Source organism: Capsella rubella, unplaced genomic scaffold, assembly GCF_000375325.1.
Source record: "Capsella rubella cultivar Monte Gargano unplaced genomic scaffold, Caprub1_0 scaffold_4, whole genome shotgun sequence".
Lineage (NCBI taxonomy): Eukaryota > Viridiplantae > Streptophyta > Magnoliopsida > Brassicales > Brassicaceae > Capsella > Capsella rubella.
This window is the reverse complement of record NW_006238920.1, coordinates 14,840,677-14,859,990: the sequence shown is the minus strand read 5'-3', so window position 1 is coordinate 14,859,990 and position 19,314 is coordinate 14,840,677. Positions and strand designations below refer to the sequence as shown.

The 19,314-nt window shown below is 41.3% G+C and overlaps 8 protein-coding genes and 1 non-coding gene across 11 annotated transcripts; 5 read left to right on the top strand and 4 right to left on the bottom strand.

Annotated features, from left to right (window-relative positions):
- The first annotated feature begins 75 nt into the window (after positions 1–75).
- Positions 76–2,057, top strand: LOC17888216 (WD repeat-containing protein 89 homolog). The gene is made up of 8 exons (XM_006295596.2): positions 76–311; positions 377–590; positions 674–769; positions 861–935; positions 1,057–1,167; positions 1,250–1,341; positions 1,416–1,500; positions 1,583–2,057. Exons 1-8 carry the CDS (start codon positions 175–177, stop codon positions 1,937–1,939), a joined length of 1,167 nt encoding a protein of 388 aa, XP_006295658.1. The 5' UTR covers positions 76–174; the 3' UTR covers positions 1,940–2,057.
- On the bottom strand, positions 2,008–2,982 carry LOC17889417 (REF/SRPP-like protein At2g47780). Its single transcript, XM_006296416.2, has 2 exons — positions 2,578–2,982; positions 2,008–2,507 (listed from the first exon to the last, which is right to left on the bottom strand). The coding sequence occupies exons 1-2, from the start codon at positions 2,893–2,895 to the stop codon at positions 2,115–2,117; spliced, it is 711 nt and encodes a 236-aa protein (XP_006296478.1). The 5' UTR covers positions 2,896–2,982; the 3' UTR covers positions 2,008–2,114.
- A 556-nt stretch (positions 2,983–3,538) lies between these two features.
- On the bottom strand, positions 3,539–4,646 carry LOC17889605 (translocator protein homolog). The gene has a single exon (XM_006294974.2). It carries the CDS (start codon positions 4,336–4,338, stop codon positions 3,748–3,750), a length of 591 nt encoding a protein of 196 aa, XP_006295036.1. The 5' UTR covers positions 4,339–4,646; the 3' UTR covers positions 3,539–3,747.
- A 186-nt stretch (positions 4,647–4,832) lies between these two features.
- On the top strand, positions 4,833–7,614 carry LOC17890265 (dol-P-Man:Man(5)GlcNAc(2)-PP-Dol alpha-1,3-mannosyltransferase). 2 transcript variants are annotated; one of them, XM_023784783.1, is made up of 13 exons: positions 4,833–5,029; positions 5,134–5,168; positions 5,245–5,382; positions 5,516–5,524; positions 5,723–5,880; positions 5,969–6,035; positions 6,131–6,184; positions 6,369–6,457; positions 6,544–6,660; positions 6,776–6,885; positions 6,995–7,073; positions 7,155–7,211; positions 7,307–7,614. In XM_023784783.1, exons 1-13 carry the CDS (start codon positions 4,873–4,875, stop codon positions 7,485–7,487), a joined length of 1,251 nt encoding a protein of 416 aa, XP_023640551.1. In that variant the 5' UTR covers positions 4,833–4,872; the 3' UTR covers positions 7,488–7,614. The 2 variants fall into 2 exon arrangements, with proteins under 2 accessions (XP_023640551.1, XP_006294178.2); XM_006294116.2 differs by having other exon boundaries at positions 5,456–5,524.
- Positions 7,615–10,206: 2,592 nt separating this feature from the next.
- On the top strand, positions 10,207–12,987 carry LOC17890038 (putative indole-3-acetic acid-amido synthetase GH3.9). Its single transcript, XM_006293826.2, has 4 exons — positions 10,207–10,592; positions 10,689–10,790; positions 11,428–12,251; positions 12,325–12,987. Exons 1-4 carry the CDS (start codon positions 10,297–10,299, stop codon positions 12,870–12,872), a joined length of 1,770 nt encoding a protein of 589 aa, XP_006293888.1. The 5' UTR covers positions 10,207–10,296; the 3' UTR covers positions 12,873–12,987.
- Positions 12,988–13,077: 90 nt separating this feature from the next.
- On the top strand, positions 13,078–13,148 carry TRNAG-CCC. The gene has a single exon. It is a non-coding gene; the product is annotated as a tRNA-Gly (tRNA).
- Positions 13,149–13,453: 305 nt separating this feature from the next.
- Positions 13,454–14,690, bottom strand: LOC17889814 (glutathione S-transferase F8, chloroplastic). Its single transcript, XM_006294745.2, has 3 exons — positions 14,449–14,690; positions 14,308–14,356; positions 13,454–14,179 (listed from the first exon to the last, which is right to left on the bottom strand). Exons 1-3 carry the CDS (start codon positions 14,596–14,598, stop codon positions 13,731–13,733), a joined length of 648 nt encoding a protein of 215 aa, XP_006294807.2. The 5' UTR covers positions 14,599–14,690; the 3' UTR covers positions 13,454–13,730.
- Positions 14,691–14,729: 39 nt separating this feature from the next.
- LOC17888600 (autophagy-related protein 18a) lies at positions 14,730–17,395 on the bottom strand. 2 transcript variants are annotated; one of them, XR_002834463.1, is made up of 5 exons: positions 16,464–17,395; positions 15,793–15,991; positions 15,573–15,699; positions 15,331–15,491; positions 14,730–14,814 (listed from the first exon to the last, which is right to left on the bottom strand). XR_002834463.1 is itself a non-coding variant. In XM_006294301.2 (4 exons), exons 1-4 carry the CDS (start codon positions 17,211–17,213, stop codon positions 15,389–15,391), a joined length of 1,179 nt encoding a protein of 392 aa, XP_006294363.1. In that variant the 5' UTR covers positions 17,214–17,394; the 3' UTR covers positions 15,118–15,388. The 2 variants fall into 2 exon arrangements, 1 of the variants encoding a protein (XP_006294363.1); XM_006294301.2 differs by lacking the exon at positions 14,730–14,814 and having other exon boundaries at positions 15,118–15,491; positions 16,464–17,394.
- A 252-nt stretch (positions 17,396–17,647) lies between these two features.
- Positions 17,648–19,021, top strand: LOC17889275 (universal stress protein PHOS34). The gene is made up of 5 exons (XM_006295077.2): positions 17,648–17,757; positions 17,846–18,056; positions 18,182–18,276; positions 18,501–18,622; positions 18,709–19,021. The coding sequence occupies exons 2-5, from the start codon at positions 17,873–17,875 to the stop codon at positions 18,794–18,796; spliced, it is 489 nt and encodes a 162-aa protein (XP_006295139.1). The 5' UTR covers positions 17,648–17,757; positions 17,846–17,872; the 3' UTR covers positions 18,797–19,021.
- Positions 19,022–19,314: the final 293 nt, after the last annotated feature.

The window sequence follows — 19,314 nt, the reverse complement described above, 5'->3', positions numbered from 1 at the left end:
GGCCCATATCATTCGTTGACCTATAGGGAGTGAACTACTTCCCGAGGGAGTTGAGTTTGATGGGATCCTTCACTTCTCTCCTCCTCCTCCTCTCTCGTTTGGATATCAACAAACCCTAAAACCGTTAAAACCCTCGTCGTCATCAGTTCAATTTTTGATTGGCTCGAAAACGAGATGGAACAAGAAGAAGAAGCGTCTGAGATGGAACTGGAGTTGCAAAATCCTCAACTTTCTTCAGTGAAGATGTTTGGGCTCAAGAACTCTATCCAGACCAACTTCGGCTCCGACTACGTCTTCCAAATTGTCCCAAAGTAAGCCACTCTGCTCTACTTTTTCTATTACCAAAATTATTGAGAAGATTGTTTTTTTCCCACAGATTCGATTGGACAGCTATTGCGGTTTCGTTATCTACCAACGCCGTGAAGCTTTACTCCCCTGTCACTGGTCAATACTACGGCGAATGTAAAGGTCACTCCGGTACCGTCAATCAAATTGCGTTTTCCTCTGGCTCGGCCGCGTCTCCTCACCTTTTGCACTCCTGTTCCTCCGATGGGACCATTCGATCTTGGGACACTCGAACTTTTCAACAGGTTTTTTTTTCTTTTCTTTTTAGTGTCATGATCTGATTTTTGTAATGTTTAACTTGATGCTTTTTTGGTCGTGGGTGTTTCAGGTTTCGTGTGTTGATGCTGGTAATGATCAGGAGATTTTCAGCTTCTCCTATGGTGGTGCTGCTGATCATCTTTTGGCTGGTGGGTGCAAAGAACAGGTTACGCATCCACATTCCTTATCTCTATATCTTTTCTTAAAGGAGTACACTTTGAGAAAGAGCCAATTTTGAATCTCAAGTGATGGTGCAGCTTCTTCTGTGGGACTGGAGAAACTCAAAGCAAGTTGCTTGTTTAAATGAATCTTACAACGACGATGTCACTCAGGTGTGGTCTACTTTTCTTGCTCTGTCATGTTTCTATTTTTTTTTGCTCTCTCTGGAGTCGTAACTAGTTTTTTGTTAGTCCGTAGAACTCAACTCTATTGCGTGGGTGTTCCTAATTACAGGTACACTTTGTTCCTAACCACCCAAACAAGCTTCTTTCAGCTTGCGTAGACGGATTGATATGTCGTTTTAACACTGAAGGTGATATCAATGAGACTGATCATCTGGAATCTGTAAGTTTCTTATCTTTAAGGTATCGAATTGAGAGCATGTATGACGGTACTAAACCATTTCTTTGCCTTGACCACTCTTCAGGTGATCAACGTAGGAACTTCAATTGGCAAAGTAGGTTTCTTTGGGGATTGCTACAACAAGATCTGGTGTCTCACTCATATAGAAACTCTTAGGTAGTCTCTTACGCACTCCTTTCAATCTGTAGTCTGTTAATTGCACCATCTCTAATATGTTTACTCCGTTCTAGTGTTTGGAATTGGGAAGATGAAAGGTGTGAAATCAACCTAGAGAAAGCTCGGGAACTCGCATCTGATAGCTGGACTCAAGATAATGTAACAATCTCATTCTTTCCTTTGTAATGAAAAGCCTGATGGTTACTTAACGATTTAAAACTTTCTCATTGCTCCTTTACAGGTTGATTACTTTGTTGATTGCCATTGTCCGGGGGGTGAAGACTTGTGGTTGATCGGTGGAACCTGTGCAGGAACCATTGGTTATTTTCCGGTGAATTGTAAAGGGCCTGGATCAGTCGGTTCTGCTGAAGCTATTCTTGGTGGAGGCCACATAGATGTAGTAAGGAGCGTTCTGCAGATGCCATGCGAGTATGGAGGCGCTGCAGGGTTATTTGGATGGACAGGCGGTGAAGATGGGCGTCTATGTTGCTGGAAGTCGGAGGAGAATCCTACCGAGATTAACCGGTCTTGGACTTCAAGTGAATTGGTAGTTAAGCCTCCACGAAACCGCAAGAAAAACAGACACTCTCCTTACTAGAAAACTAGAAGTGTTTCTCTGCGTATTACGTCTGTATAACAAGTGAAGAGGACACTCGTCTCTTGCTATTGAAAAGGCAAATTGTTTTCCTTAATGAAATACTACAGAAAGATTTCAACTTGAAATAGCAAAAATTGCAGAAAGGAAAGAAAAACAGAGTACATGTAATGCTTCATTAGTGCAAGTAGTCAGCTCGACACTGATCTTGTTCCAAAATATCAGAGATCTTCTCGATGGGAATCATGGGTAGATACTCTGCCACGTAGTAGTCTCTGTCGCTGGCGTAACGAACAGCATCGTTGTACTTCTCCGACCAGTAAAACGCTGTCGGGATCACTAACTGAGCAATATCTGGGACCAATGGCACTTGATTCAGCAAGCGCCACAGCGTCGCTGCGTAATGTTCCGCCACTGGCTCGTACTTCTCCCGGACGGTCCTCGCGATGTTTCTGGTTGTGTCCACGACGCCGGCACGTTGCACCTCTGTGGCCACCGTGAGCGCTTGGCTAGAGGCATGCTTCACCAAGGAGGGAACGTATGGCTCTACATCGAAGAAGACATCATCCACCTGAAAAGCAAACAAATCACGTCGCTATCCTAATAAAGGGAAGTAACCATATCGCATTAAATTTATTTACCTTACGATCGACGAAGAGGAGAAGCTTGAAAGGAACGTCGTGGAATTTGTCGTATAAAGGGGAGAGCACGGTCTGGACGGAAGCCTCGATGTTTTCTACACCGAGTTTGAGCGGACCAGCGTTGTCTTTAGCGAACTCGTAGAGGGTGGAGAAACAGACTGCGAAGTAGACTGCCGCGACTTGGATGAATTCCAAGTGCTTTAGCTCCATGTCATCGTCTTGTCCGACTAGTAAAGACGGTGAAGACGAAGGCAAATCAGATGGTGGAGTCACCTCCGGTGATTGCTCTTCTTCGACTACTATTTCATCTTCCGCCATTGTCTAAACGTTGAGCCGTTACAGACGAGCCTCTCTGTCTTTTAAAAAGGCACTGACTACTATATTTGAGACTGGTAGGCCCACGTGGCATGTTGCTGACATGCTCCTCCTCTTTTTTCCTTTTTTTTTTTTTTTTTTTTAGCTTTAGGCAAAAGGGATTGGTGGATTGTGAGACAGACGAGTCACCGCAAGGACAGCTGTCGTGTGACACGTGTTTTATATCTATTGGACCGTTTACAACACGTGGATGGGCATGGGTCGGAGACTGTTGCACGATAAGTACGGCCAGTCGGCCATTCCGTTGGCACGAGACCCGAGGGTGAATCGAAAGCACTCGAGCAGCACCTCATCTCAACATCTTTTCTTTATATTCTTTTAATAATCCCTTCTACTTTACATCACGTCTCTAAAATTTATTGGGCCTGATATTTGTGTTAACACTAACTGAAAAGCCCTTGAAAATTGGTTCGGAAAGAAAGTAAACAGTGTCAAAGGCCCATAACAATTACAACAAGTGTTTTGGTCGTTTTAGTTTGTCTGTTTTTTTTTTTTTTTTTTGGTTAAACGTTTAGTTTGTCTGTTATTATAATTTGTTCTGCATCTTTTTACTTAACACTTGTTGGCAAGAGGTATGGAGGAGAACTAAACCAAAAAAAAAAACTAATATATTTATTTCTGTAGTATATCATGTTCATGTCTGTTACTCCACAATGAGTAGAAGAACATTTTGGATCGAAGAGATCTTTTATGTATATATCACAAGAAAACACAAACACTGATCATTAAAAAAAAACACGCTTTATATGACTGACTCTCTCTCTACAAACACGTACGGTGGCGTTTACAGATCTCTCACGCGATTGCAAGCTTTACATTAACAGCGGCTACAAAAGCAGCCCAAGCCAAACAAGGCTTTACCAGATTACCAGCGACCGGGCTTATCTCGTTAAAGGCCCTGTAACACCCGAACAGCGCCGCAGATTGACCCAACCACACAACAAGCCCTGCTATTCCCGACCCGACCCGAAACGTAACCGGATCCCAAACCAAACAAAGCAAAAACTGAGCCAAGTAAAGATACAGAGCATTAGGCTTCTTGTGGAAGCCACCGTCGACCCATACGAGCCACGCAGCCAATCCCATGAGACTGCTCGACGCGAGACACGTGGTGTGTAGGAGCCAGAGAGGTGGGATCCATGACGAGGACCGAGCTCGATTCCCGTAGCCGTCGCTTGTGCCGAGGAAATACGTGGTGAAGAGCGTCACGAGCACAGGAGCCGCAACCGCTACCGCCAGAGACTTGAGACCGCGTTTCGCCATCGCCCTCTTTTGATCGCGTTTTCCTTTGCTGTCGTCAGCGTTTTTCCTCTCGGTCTCGGCCATAGCAGTCGTTGCGGCGTCTTTGTTTTCCCCGCCACGGTACCTGATGTCCTGAGAATCCATTGCAACGTCGAAAACAGAACGGAAAAGAACCAAAGACTATTGAGATTGAGAGATGAGAGAATGATGATGATGATGACAAGGAAGATCGAAGCTTAGTCAAGTAAAAAAAAGAGAATAATCAGGAACTGATCGTTTTAAAGAATAACCGAAGAGGCATGGAGAGAGACACGTGGGCAGAAGACAAGGCGAGTAGTTTATAGAGATGTGTCCACGTGGAATGCTAATTAATTGTTATGAATCGGCTTTGTGAAAAAGTGTGGACACGTGCTTACTATATATAAGCTCCATGTCTGATATTTGGCATTTATTTTTGGGATGATGATGATTACGACGACGATACTTGTTTTACTATTTAGTTATCGTTTCAGTTATTAAAAACAAATCATAACTGGGCTTTACACCGACTAAGACAATAAGCCCAATGGGTACTTTTGATTTGGGCTAATTATAGAAAGAAGTCTGATTGGAATGAAAGTAGTTGTCTGTTACGCGGCGTTCGGTAGACATTGCTTGCGATTTGCTCTGCTCCCTTCCATGGCGGGCGCGGCGAGTTTGAGAGCTTCTCGTAGCCGTCGGCACGGGAAGGAGACGATTCGGTCCGATATCTTCAAAAACCGGACAATTACGTTCGCAGTCGCTCTAATTTTTGCTGATGCAATCCTGGTGGCACTTATCATCGCATATGTTCCATGTGAGATCTTAATAGCTCACACTTTTGCTTCCGTGTCTCTCCAAATGTGCACTGGGCAATGGTATTAATCTGAATTGACCTTTCTTTTCGTCTTCGTATAACAGACACAAAGATCGATTGGGATGCTTACATGTCACAGGTTGGTTCGTGTTCGGATCTCTGAGACAATGGTCTTTTACTGAAACATTTAATTGGTAGTTTTGAAATTGGGGCAGGTGAGTGGGTTTCTCGGGGGAGAGAGAGACTATGGGAACTTGAAAGGTGATACAGGGCCATTGGTTTATCCGGCCGGTTTCCTCTATGTGTACTCTGCAGTGCAGAACTTAACTGGAGGACAAGTCTACTCAGCTCAGGTACTTGGATTTTTCATTCTCCCTCACTTCTCTTTGACATTTCGCTTAAGTTATCTCCTCTTACATGTTGCAGATACTGTTTGGTGTTCTCTACATTGTCAATCTGGCCATCGTCCTCTTCATCTATGTGAAGACTGATGTGGTATATATGAAACCTTACTTCTTTTCACTTTTCATGAAGAGTTTTGAGTAGACGTCTTCCTACTTCCTTGTCTCGTACTCCCATTTACGATGTTCATGAATATATCTTTTTGGTGACTATAAATTTGGTAATTACATATTCTGGTGATTTTAGTGAATTCAGGAATGATGTTTCTCCTTGAATGCTTACCTATATCAGGTACCATGGTGGGCGCTAAGTCTACTATGTTTATCCAAGAGGATACATTCAATTTTTGTTCTCCGTCTTTTTAATGATTGTTTTGCCATGACTCTCCTACATGCGTCAGTGGCGCTCTTTCTCTATCGTAAATGGCATCTTGGCATGGTTTTTTTCAGGTAAGAAGATTGCTGCTTTCGCTAACACTTTCTTTTTCTTTTCTATCCTTGAAATCGACTTGTCTGCTTACCTTTTCTTTTAATACAGTGGAGCTGTTTCGATAAAGATGAATGTGCTTTTGTATGCTCCACCTTTGTTACTTCTGTTACTTAAGGTATATACGTCCGAGGAAGAGAATTAGCTTTTGGGTTTGCTTTATTATTATTCTATCATTGATTCTTCATATGTGAAGTTTTTTACTTTTCACAGGCCATGCATATAGTTGGAGTGGTGTCAGCTTTGGCTGGTGCAGCTCTTGTTCAGGTTTCACTTTATCTCTTTAAAGTCCCATTGTTCACCAATTCTCCTGCTAGTGTTGGTTATCCATGGAAAGCTTGAAACTTGTTAATTGTTTCTCCAATGTAAATAGGTGAGTTGCAGTATCAGCGAATTTTAATTTTTATTATGCAAGGAGTACCATTCAACTGGTCCATGAATGGTTATACAGATACTCGTGGGATTGCCCTTTCTGATAACATATCCGGTTTCATACATAGCCAACGCTTTTGATCTCGGACGTGTTTTTATTCACTTCTGGTATCCTCTTCTCCTCTCCCATTGAATCTAATAAACATGCTGATTGATATCTTCTTAGGTCTAACTCTCGTTTGAGCTCTCAACAGGTCTGTTAACTTCAAATTTGTACCAGAGCGAATTTTTGTGTCCAAAGAATTTGCAGTATGCTTGCTCATTGTTCACCTTTGTCTTCTTGCGGTGTTTGCAAATTATAAATGGTGCAAGTAAGTACAAGCACCAAATGATTTCTCACAAAGCAGCGCAATTTTGTTCTACCACAGACCTCAGTCCATATCGTGTCTTTAGGATTGATTATAGCAAATATGTTGATTTTCATAGGTATGAAGGTGGCATAATAGGCTTTATGCGTTCTAGGCGTTTCTTCTTGACACTTCCGTTGTCACTCTCGTTCAGTGATGCCTCAACCTCACTGATTCTTACGAAAGAACGTAAGCTTTACCGTCTTTATAGCATTAAATTTGTGTATGTATTTTTTTTTTTTGAACAAACTTAAATTCATGTATGTCTATACTTATACTAATTCAACTTGATTCACAGATATTGTCACGGCCATGTTTGTTGGAAATTTCATCGGCATTGTATGTGCTCGATCTCTGCACTACCAGTTCTACTCATGGTATTACAGAAATAACTGATTGTTTTTATTTGCCATACATTCTTGGCCTCAAACGAAATACTCATATGAGGATCATAACAGGTACTTCTATTCGCTGCCTTATCTGCTATGGAGAACACTGTTTCCCACTTGGCTACGGTAATTTCCTTGCCGGTTTATTTACCTGTAACGACAGTGAGAAAAGAACTAAACCCTCACACCCGTCTTCTTATTGTTTATTTTGACTGAAAAAGGTTGATCTTGTTCGTTGGTATCGAGCTCTGTTGGAACTTGTATCCATCAACACCAGCCTCCTCGGGTATGCTACTGTGTCTACACTTAATCATCCTAATGGGTCTCTGGTTTGCGCCTTCAGACAATCCTTACCAACTCAAAGAAGACAATAACTCCCAAAGACACAAAAAGCATATGTGACCCTTTTTATGATGCCCTCTCTTTTTCTTCTTGTGTTCAAGACTTATTGATAACTGATAAGTGATAAGCTAAGGAATTAACAGTTTAACTTTTTTATATATGAGTTTTTCAAATTACATGTGGTTAATGTTTTGGTTTCTTAGTTTATATCTATTGAAAAATGTCTTTTAAGTACGAAATCTCTATTAATTCTGGTCGTTCTCATCTCAATCTTGTTCGCCTTCACGACTCTGGTTCCAATAGCTTCACAATGGTGGTGAGTCAGATCTTTGCTTCGCTTTTTTACATTTTAAAGATTTTTGGGTTTACAACAAGGTTCGAGATGTCTGATTGAACGATGTAACAATGAGTGTCATGGGTTGGAAAGTAAAGTAGTCCCGAGGAAAAGAATGAGACAGTTCTCATCTCAGAAAGAACAAATTTGTTTTCCGGGAATCTTCCTGTACTTGAAAAGAAAAAAAAGAAGCATTTAAATCTCGTAGTTTATAATCGTTCAAACTGGGTTCTCTTAGCTTTTCCTTGATTTGACCTTGGTGTAGAATATGTACCTATCCTAGTGCAAAATCTTCTCTCTCTCCAGATATGCTAATTTATGTATTAAGCTTTCACTGTGCTCTGTTTTCTTACCTTGTGGAATCCATGGTTATAGCTTCCCTTTTGTCGTTGTTCTTTTAGTAACTTCTTTGGCATTGAACTTGAACAAGGCCAGTCCAATCCAATGTGTGAGTGGATAGGATCCAGCTGAATCTTGAGGAAGCGAATTTAAAAACGACCATATAAAAGGAGGACTCGAGAGGTCATTCTGTTACCTCCTTCTTCCTGATTCATGTTGTCTAATACAACCAATATGGTTTTAAACGTTCTTATCCTTTACTCTCCTGTTTTTCACTGATGTGCGCAAACCAAGAAAATTCAATCCAAGAATGATTACTATTGCCCATGTTCACTTCACCATCGATACTAGTTGTTTTGTTTGTTAAAAATAGCGTCTTTCATCTGTGATAAGGAAAACACACACACACACACAATGTTTTGACTTTTGATACAACAACTGTTTCCTTGACCTCCACAGTGACTAGGAAAGGATTACATCTGGATTTCTTTATCTCGTTGGTCTATAGTCACTGTCTGTCCTTGTGTTCTGTTGATAATTGCCTAAAGAAGGTAAACAAGAGTTTTTCAGTTGCAGTTACATTTATGGTCTCGTGATGCTTCTGTTTAAGTATTGGTAGAGAAGTGTCTCTGTTAAAACATTGGTTGGTGGTGGCAATGAAAGCTTGACGCCGGAAATAGGAAGACATGAGATCTTTTTCCTAAGCTTTTGCTTCACCTTGTCTATCTATTTTTGTTTCTTTTACTTATTTTGAGTCATCTTCATTTCCTTTTCTTTCTGTTAATAAATAAGATAAGACTCGGTGGTTACATAGTCTTGGATACATATGACAGTGTCCTACATCCAATGAATCTAAAGTTGCCTTACATCAACAACTTATTATTATTATTTGATAACAGCTTTGTCTGTTTCTTTTTTGTTGATTGTTGATTCCATTAACACGGAAACGCTCAGAAAAGTGAAGTTCTTAGCCTTTTCACAACTTGCCAAGGAAGAATAAATATGTCAACTCTACAACTTGCACACGAAAATACAACTAGTCAAAAGTTTGATAGTGACACTAGAACAGCCAAGTATTTTCTTGTAGCACAACTTCTCTTGTTCACCTTATAACATTGGTTCACAGGGTCTCTCTCTACAATATGCAGGTACATGGTTCACATTTAAAAAAACCCACATAGGTAGAAGATATATACGTCTTATTGATGCTGTGCTATTAAAACTCAGCTTTAGACAAGGAAATCTGAAGAGGGAACAAATCCAGACTGGATAAGGCTGTGAACCAATAGTAGCTGACTTTAAAGACTTGATCTCTTTTGTTTGTTTTTTGAGAATGGTGAGAAGTGAATCACCATGCATGGATTACTCCAAAAAGGGTTAATAGTGCGATACATTATATGCTAAACTGAGTCACCAAAATAACAGAGAGACCCAAGTGTAGCTTTTTCGTATGCTTTGTTTGTCACTAACCTTTCTGCATATAGAAAAAGAATCCACCCCCAACAGCCTCCACAATGTCTGGTTAGAGTTTTTCCTCCCGAGGGACACAGCAGCGTCAGCAATTGTTTAGCTAGTGGTGGACTTTCGCTAATTATCAGATGCGGCGAGCACCAAACGCATCATATTGTTTAAAAGCTTGGTCATCATGAAAGTGGCTGATGATGTGGTCCCTTTTTTATTGAAAAATGGATGGTTGAGATGGCTTCCCCGATTCTCATGCTGAAAAAAGTATCTTCACAACTGTGAATGACTCTTTAGTATATGTAACATAACTTAGGCTGTTGAGGAATTCATATCCATTAAGGTTCGGTTCTGCTAATGACTAGAAGAGGTGTTATGTGGCACTAATATGCTTGATTTGTTACAAAGTAAAAAGTAGGGAGAAGCTGCTATGTGTTTACGCAATATTGTTTTGTTAGTGTCATTAAGTACATGTTTTTTCGTATACGTATTGTCCTTGAAGCTAAGCTTGCATAATTGATGATATCAGCACTGAGCTTCTTCTTTTTACCCTTTAACTGATATATTGCAAGGACAAAGTTAATATCCATTTCTGGGTATGTGAATATGGCTAAACCCACTATAAATACACCTCCTTGCTTTGAGTCCTGAGGCATTCATTACCTCCCTTCTTCTTCTTCTTCTTCTTATTATTAGTATTCTTCTTCTTCTTTTATCTTTGGTTTGTGGTGAAAAATGGATGTAATGAAGCTTGATTACAACTACAAAGGTGAAAATGCTTTAAAAGAGCTTGAGAGGATCACCTCGAAAGCTGCTGAAGTTCAAGATAACATTTTATGTGGGATCTTAGAAAGAAACAAGGAGACAGAGTACTTGAGTAAGTACATGAAAGGCTTTAAGGACATTCTGGAGTTTAAACGCTCTGTGCCAATTATCACGTACAAAGATATCTATCCGTACATTCAGAGAATTGCTAATGGAGAAGACTCTTCTCTTATTACTGGCCATCCTATTACTGAAATATTATGCAGGTCAGTTTATGTTTCTCTCTGGATCTTTCTTAATTGCTGCATCCTCTCTTTGTGTGCGCTCCATGTTTTATGTAATTGCTTTCTTGCATTTTGCAGCTCTGGGACTTCTGCTGGAGAACCAAAACTAATGCCGACCATTTCTGAAGATCTTGATCGCCGAACTTTTCTCTACAATCTTATTATTCCGATTATGAACAAGTCAGTAAACCCCTCCTTTGATTTCTCTTTAAAAAGTCCTGTCATTTTCTATCGCCTTCAACATCCTCCTGGGCGCTCTTTTTCTGCTTTCTGATATCTTGAAAGCTTAAAAGGAAATAAACCTTGTGTGGACATGAATATTTACTTTAAAAGTTATCATCATGCCCCAAAAAAAAAACAAAGTGGCTGATCCCATATTCCATAAAAGAACCACTAACTAGGACAGTTCCTGTAGTTGTAGGATAATGGATTTGCCTCAAAAGCTAATCTATAGACGTGGAAGAAGAAAAAAATGCTTATCAATCGATAAGCCTCATTCTGAATATGGTTTTATAATCATTGTACCCCACTAACACATATGGAATCTGGTTACATTTACCACTCATAGAGGTACTGGCCGTGGTACCAATAAAATCATCACTATGGAAGAAAAATAAGTTTGCTTTCTTCTTAAAATTTTGCTTTTTGGGCAATTAGTGATATCATGTCATGCACTAAAAAGTTTGCATCCATCATCTTTTATCCACACGCCACCAAAGATTCTCAGAGCACTCACTAAACCTCAAGAATCTTTCATATCCATTGAGGCTACCTTTTTTTTACCATCTTCTTCTTACTCTGTTTTGTTCTTTACCAGGTACATACCTGGACTTGACAAAGGAAAAGCAATGTACCTAAATTTTGTAAAGGCTGAAACATCAACTCCTTGTGGTTTACCAATCAGAGCTGTCCTCACTAGTTACTACAAGAGCAAGCATTTCCAATGCAGGCCGTATGATCCATTCAACGACTTAACCAGTCCGATCCAAACCATCCTTTGTGAAGACAGCAACCAAAGCATGTACTGTCAGCTACTAGCCGCTCTGATTCAGCGCCACAAAGTGATGCGTTTAGGAGCTGTCTTTGCTTCAGCGTTTCTCCGTGCAATCTCTTATCTCGAGCAGAAATGGAGTGAGCTCTGTGAAGACATCCGCAGAGGTCGTCTGAATCCCATGATCACCGATCCAGGGTGCCAAGTCGCAATGTCTTGTCTTTTATCGTCGCCGAATCCAGAGCTAGCTAGCGAGATCGAAGAGATCTGCAGACGCTCTTCGTGGAAAGGGATTCTATGTCAGCTGTGGCCTAAAGCAAAGTTCATCGAAGCAGTAGTGACGGGCTCGATGGCTCAATACATACCAGCACTAGAGTTGTTTAGCCAAGGCAAGATTCCATTGGTTTGTCCGATGTATGCTTCCTCTGAGACTTACTTTGGAGTCAACGTGGAACCACTCTCCCGACCATCCGACGTTGTTTTCACTCTCTTGCCTAACATGTGCTACTTCGAGTTTATCCCTCTCGGCAAAAACGGGACACTCTCTTTTGATCTCGACGACGGTGAGCAAGTCCCCTGCGATGAAGTCGTTGATTTGGTCAATGTCAAACTCGGTCGCTACTATGAACTGGTCGTCACAACTTTCGCAGGTAAAGAAATGTCCTTTTGGTGTTTTTATTCAGGCTCTAGGGATTGGCTGATGATTGATTCCTGGTCAAACAGGGTTGTACCGTTACAGAATCGGGGACGTTCTTCAAGTGGCGGGATTCTACAACAGAGCACCACAATTCCGGTTTATCTGCAGGAGAAACGTGGTTCTAAGCATCGACTTGGACAAAACCAACGAAGAAGATCTGCACAGGAGCATAACGCTAGCCAAGAGGAAGCTTGGCAGCAACGCCTTCCTGGCGGAGTACACGAGCTACGCGGACACTTCATCACTGCCGGGACACTACGTGCTCTTCTGGGAGATCCAAGGGAAGCTGGAGCCGAAACTGGCACAAGAGTGCTGCGTGGCGGTTGAAGAAGAGCTGGACTACATCTACAGACAATGCAGGACGAAAGAGAGATCGATAGGGGCGTTAGAGATAAGAGTGGTGAAACCAGGAACGTTCGAGAAACTGATGGATCTGATTATAAGCCAAGGAGGGTCGCTTAATCAGTATAAAACGCCGAGATGTGTTAAGTACAACAGTGCAACGTTCAAGCTCTTGAACGGACACGTGACCGCTTCTTTCTTTAGCCCTCGTGACCCGACTTGGGTCCCGTGATCCCCACGAGTTTCCGTCATGACTCCCTGTAACTTCTCTAGTAAAGCTGCTGCTTGCTCTACTCTGTTTATCGATACAAATTAATATTACAAGAAACTTTATCCTTTGCTCTCTACTCTGTATTTTCATCCCGGCAGAAGCAATTCTACAGAACCGCGCGCATTGTACTAAATTAAATTAAGAATATAGAGAAACTCTGCCAGGAGCGCATCTGGTGTAGTGGTATCATAGTACCCTCCCACGGTACTGACCAGGGTTCGATTCCCTGGATGCGCATATTTTTTCATTTTCCTTTGTATTTTTTCCCATACCTTATTTATTTCTCCTGAGACATGGTTCTTTGATTACGATGCATGTTCCTAGTTTTGAAAATCAGTCACATTATAGAGTTAAGAGTCTACTTAATCCCACGAATATGTTGGGGCTCGTGAGAGAGTCTACTTAATTTCCACGAATTTTGGGATACTGAAATCAGTGTTTCTTGACTCTAAACGACGTCAGGATTGATTCTAAAAAACTATCAACAGATATCTCTTGTAGGGAGGCCTTCCATATACAGTATATTGTTTGTGAGTTGATTAAACTCAAAAATATAGAAGACAAGTATGGCAATCCTCGGGTCTACATTATTTATTGGTTTATGACATTCGAATCTCTCTCTCTCTTATTGGTGAAATGTAAAAGTTTAACACATATATGAGATGGAACAACCACACGAAATAACACAAAAGATGAGGATACATAAAAAAATGCTGAAAACACAAGTACTGATAAAGCGCAAAGAGAAAGAGAATCACTGGGAGGACTCGTTTATTTGGTGTAGAGGAGAGGGAAAGAGACCCAAAAGACAAGAGGCGCTCACAGCTTCTGGAGGTCAATGACCTTACCCCAAGCAGGCCTGGTAGTGATCTTGTTGACCCACTCGGTGACCTTGGGGCGAGAGAGGAAGAGGTGCTTGGAGTCGGTGCCCATCAAGTAATGGATGGCAGGGAGGTGGTGAAGATCAGCCAAAGTGAAGCAATCACAAGCGACGAACAGAGAGTTGGAGAGCCTGGCCTCGTAGATATCCAAGACCTTAGAGAGCTTGGATTCGAGGTCTAGAACAGCGGCAGGGTCAGTGGTCATGCCGAACATGCCTTTAAAGACACGCTCGAAGGCAAGCTTAGAGGCGATCGGGTCAAACTGTTGACCTTCAACTTGAAGCCAGACAAGAGTGGCAGCCTTGACCTTCTTGCAGCCAGGGCAGAAAAGCTTCTCGCCTTTCTCACTGTATTCCTCTGCTATGTACTGTGTGATGGCTCTTGACTCTGCAGAGTTACCCACCATATATATATATATATATATATTTATTACCAAAATGTACTAACTAATGATATATCAAATCAATTAACGTATAGTGTGTATGAATAGAGATCATTCCAAGAAAGGAACATACCGAAAAGCGTCAGATCACCGTCCTGGAGAACAGGAATTTGACCGAAGGGCTGAGAAACAAAAGCGAACATGGTCAGATCTGTCTTGTATTATAAAAATGTAAAGGAGAAAAAGAAAGAGGAGGGGGGGGGGGGGGGGTTACGTTGAGGGAGATGAAGGGGTCTTGCTTGTGAGCACCGGCTCTCAAATCGACGGGGATTAACTCGAATTGGAGATCCTTCTCGTAGAGAGCAGCCAGGACTCTCATGGTGGCCGTCGACATGGGAATTCCGTGAACCTTGATACTTGCCATGATGATACTAAGATGATGACTTTGTTGTTGGATCTGCAATTGGAATGGGGATGAAGAGGAACAAAGGAACGAGACTCGTCTTTTATAGGAGGAGTTAGGAGTAGGAGGGAGACCATAAGGAAGGAAGAAGACCAAGGCAATTCGAGTTCTCTAAAATTGTTGTTTCTTCCCATTTTAACTTTTTCCAGAAACTTCTCTCCACCATCCTCTCTCTCTCTGATAATAATTATTTCGTTATTGGTCAAATATATTAAAAAGGATTAAACAAATACGGAAAAGTGAAATTCTTTTCATACCATTTGGCCTTTTTAAGCAAAAGAATAAAACTTTCTTTACTAAATACTCATACGATTTACTTTTTTGATTAATCTAAAAGAAAAATTATTCGTACACATGGCAGTACAAAGAAGATAAATCCTTCCGATTCCTCTGTAGACTATTTGTTTATCAAAGCGAGCGTAGAGGAGGACGTCATCAGTGACATATGATACTCTCTCTGATGAGTACTAGGACTAGGAGTGCACAGAAGAAAAGCCTTACTTTAAATATATTTGTTTATTTATATATCAACTAAAAAATAATTAAACTAATCCGGCCTTTTTAATCAGAGTTTCCAAAGTTTTTACTAAATTAGTGGTTGACCAAATACTGTACGTCTGTTAGAGATACTCTTTTGCTGCTTCCAGATTTAACCACTCAATACCTAACCGGCAACCACATACGTTACCTTACCTGCCTGCCTGAGACACACGCTTCAAACCAGACATGTTTGTTTATATATGGCAAGCAATTAGAGAATTTGATCATGTGTTTCAGCCGGCTTCAGCCAGTTGTGATACTCTAGCTGATACATCTCTCCACCGTGCACTGGATCATACTGGCATTTGTAGAAGCTGCAAAACAACACCCCTACCCTCAAAATTGCTTATCCAACTCAGGACTATTAAGGTTTTAAGTTTTTCAGTTCTCTTTACCTCCCATCCATCCCAAGAATCACCACCGTGTTCTTCTCGTCTCCAAATCCCACTATGTGTTGACATCCTTCAACCAACCGGAATTGAGCCACTGACCATTCCGAGCTGAAATACTTTGGCAACACACCTGTGCCCGGGCAACAAGCAAGGTTAGATGATGATTATTATGACGTCTCAAATTGCTACCTTAGAAACTCGTTTGGGGTTTTAAGGTATGTACCTCTGAGTAATGACAGAGATGTTGACTGTGACCAAACTGCATCAGGTGCCATTCGGGATGTATCCTTCACTTGAGATCCAGCGTTGATTTTCAGACCGAAAACATGAACAGTTCCTTTGTCACTTGAGGCAGCTAACCATTGTGCATTTGACGAGAAGGCCAAACTATAGATATCAGCTCTATCTGCACCTCTTCTAAGCTGCATACATTATATACGCACAGCAAACTGTTATCATTGCACCACCATCTCCAAACAAAGAGAAGCTGCTGCGAAACTAGTGGTTTTATTACAAGCTATGAATCAAGTAAATGAGGAATGTTAGATTGACTGCTACACATTTTCCTATGAGAGATACCATGTGAAAAATAACGGTGAGGAAATAATAGGTCTCCATATAGCTTAAACTGTATGGGGGGGGAAACAACAGGGTTGCTCGGTTAGCACAGAGGAATCAGGGAACCTGCAGAATTAGTCACAGATAGCAAGTAATACACAAGACTCTTATACCGAGTGATCCTTGATGTGATTCTTAGAAACATAAAATCTTAGTTAAAAAAAGGATATGCCCTAAACAGCTAACTAAAGCGAGGGTCTTATAGAAAGAGCTATGGTAGTATTAGAATTTAGCATAGTGAAAGGGAAAGGCCAAGGCTATCATTGGGAAAAATACCTCTTGCAACAAGGTGCCATCAGCAGTATTGAAAACCCGAAGGAGAGTACCCTTGGAACTAGCGGTAGCCAGGAAGAGGCCGTCCTGAGTGAGGGCAAAGGAAGCAATAGTGGAGTCATGAGCCATGATGAAGTTAGTCTTCTTAGAAGAGTAATGCTCGAGGCGAACTTGGCCCTTTAGCAGACCTGGGCAGACCAAGAGCATGGAAGCAGCTCCGTGAGAAAGAGAGCACAGACCCTTGGGGTTTGCAAAGGTCTCGATCTGATGCATAAGCTTGAGGTCGTCGAAGTTGTAGACAAAAATCTTGAGGTCGAGAACGACAACAACCCGATCCCTCCGAAGGCGCACGGAACGAACATGAGACCTGAAAGAGAGTTCTCCTATGCAACGGTTCGGGTGATCATCCCAAATCATGACCTTATTGGGAGGGTACTGACCGCCAACGAAGGCCAAGATGTTGGACCTGAAAAGCATCTCCACAAGGGAAACACCCCGGCCACGATCAAAATCGCGCCGGAAAACCTGGAAAAAGGGATCACAACTGAAGACTCGGAAGCCGGAGTCGGTGCCGACGGCGAAGCAAGCGTGGTCCTGGTTAAAGGAGACGTGGAGCAAGGGAGAAGGTGAAGTGGGATTGGGATCCAGGGGGAGGTGGGAATCCTCAGACGGAAGAGGCATGGAGGAGAAAGGAGCATCAGGGACTGCTGAAGTTGAAGTGTCTGGCCAAGGGGAGGTGGTGGTGGTGGCCATGGAATATGAAGAAGAAGAAGAAGATTCTCCAGAAATCTGAATTCGGATATAATAAAGGACTTTTTATAGGTTTTTTTGCTTCACGTCCGTCGTCCGTGCGTCTGCGTCTCTCTCTATTTTTTTTCTTTTCTTTTTTACCCAACCCAAATCAAATACGGTTTTACCCTACCACTTTAAATAGTTTTACTTTATAGTTTATACCAAACCAAACCAAACAAGAGCATGTATGAAACTTCTTCAGTTATTTATTGTCACAATTAAACCAATATTGTCATCACATTGTCAAAATCAAGTTTGTTACGAAAGCTGTACTAAAATAATTAGAGTTTATTTTTTAATTTTTTAAGGTCTCTTGTCCACAGATCGCAGGTTTTAATCTCCAAAACCAAAATTTATATTTCTAAAACATATATCCTTAAAGTAGTAAAGAGTAGAACAATTTTGTATAAAATTCGTGCAAGTAACAAAAAAAGAACTCTTGGTGGAGCAGAAAATATTCGGAAAATAAAGGAACGAGGACCACCCCCACGGCATCAAATCGAAGGTATCGTATTCTTCATTTTTAATATCTGCAGCTGCAACGCCAAACTTACTCTGCTGCTTTCTTCTCTCTCTCTCTCTCTCTCTCTTAGCTCACAAACAAACAACATACACGGATCATGGCCACCGGAGATGATAAGCCCGTGATGGTCGTCGGAGCCGACGACAGCGAGCAGAGCACTTACGCCTTGGAGTGGACTCTCGATCGCTTCTTCGTTCCTTACGCTCCCAATTACCCCTTCAAGCTCTTCATCGTCCACGCCAAACCTAACGCCGTCTCCGCCGTTGGTCTCGCTGGTCCCGGTACGGTACACCCTCCTCTTTTTTCGTTTCTTCCCTCTCGATTCTTTTCTTCTACCCAGGGACTCTCTTTTTAATTTCGATCGCTATGTCCTCATCATCTTTCTTTTTTTTTTATTTATATTTAGGAACTGCCGAGGTTGTGCCTTATGTTGATGCCGACTTGAAGCACACGGCTGCTAAGGTTGTCGAGAAAGCCAAATCAATCTGTCAGACCAAATCGGTACTTTCTTCTCCACTTGATTGATTTAATTTGGTCCCTCTGTTTTTCCTTTTCCTAGTTTAATTTATTTGATTTGTCGTATAATTGGAAGTACTGTGTTAGATTCTGAGGTTCCTTGTTAATGTCGATCTCTACAGCTATACTGTACTAGGCGCAAAGTATATATATATATATACCTTCTTCTCTTGATCTCAATCAGTCAATGATTGCTTGATCATGTGTAGGTTCATGGCGCAGTGATCGAAGTTTTCGAAGGTGATGCAAGGAATATCCTATGCGAAGTTGTAGATAAGCACCATGCTTCAATTCTTGTTGTGGGGAGCCATGGATATGGAGCTATCAAGAGGTATATTTTCGTTTCAGCCTTACTTACTCTTGTTTATAGCTAGCCTTATAAAATCAACAATTCAACTTGATTCTCTTTGGGGGCAGGGCGGTTCTCGGGAGCACGAGCGACTACTGCGCTCACCACGCTCATTGCTCGGTCATGATCGTGAAGAAGCCTAAGATCAAGGCTTGAAAAGCTACTGTGTTTATCACTTATCAGTCAAAGCAAAGTCTCTAGAATGAGAGAATTAGAAAATGAAACAATAACATATAGCTTGATGTAAAACAATTCAAGACAATCGATCTACATTTTGGCATTTTATGTTATGTGTGTGACATGACATCAGTATTATGTGTGTAATTGCATATTACATACAGTGTAATGTTTTCTTTTTTGGTATTTTAATAAACTATAATATTCCCCGTTCAACAATATAAAGTGTTTCACATATTTTTACCAAAAAAAAAAAAAAGTGTTTCACATATGTACATAACAAAGAAAAAGAGAAAAAACGAAATGTCCAAATCGGTTATCGTTGGGGAGAAAAACTCAGGGAGCTCGTGGGATATGAAAGAGGGACTAGAAGAGAAGAAACCAATTGAAGAAGAAACCAGATGTTAGTTTTAAATGAACAGATTACAGTTTGGTGATGGGATGAATGTTGTTATTGGTTTCAGATGAATGGATGGTTGGACTTGTTGTTATCGGGA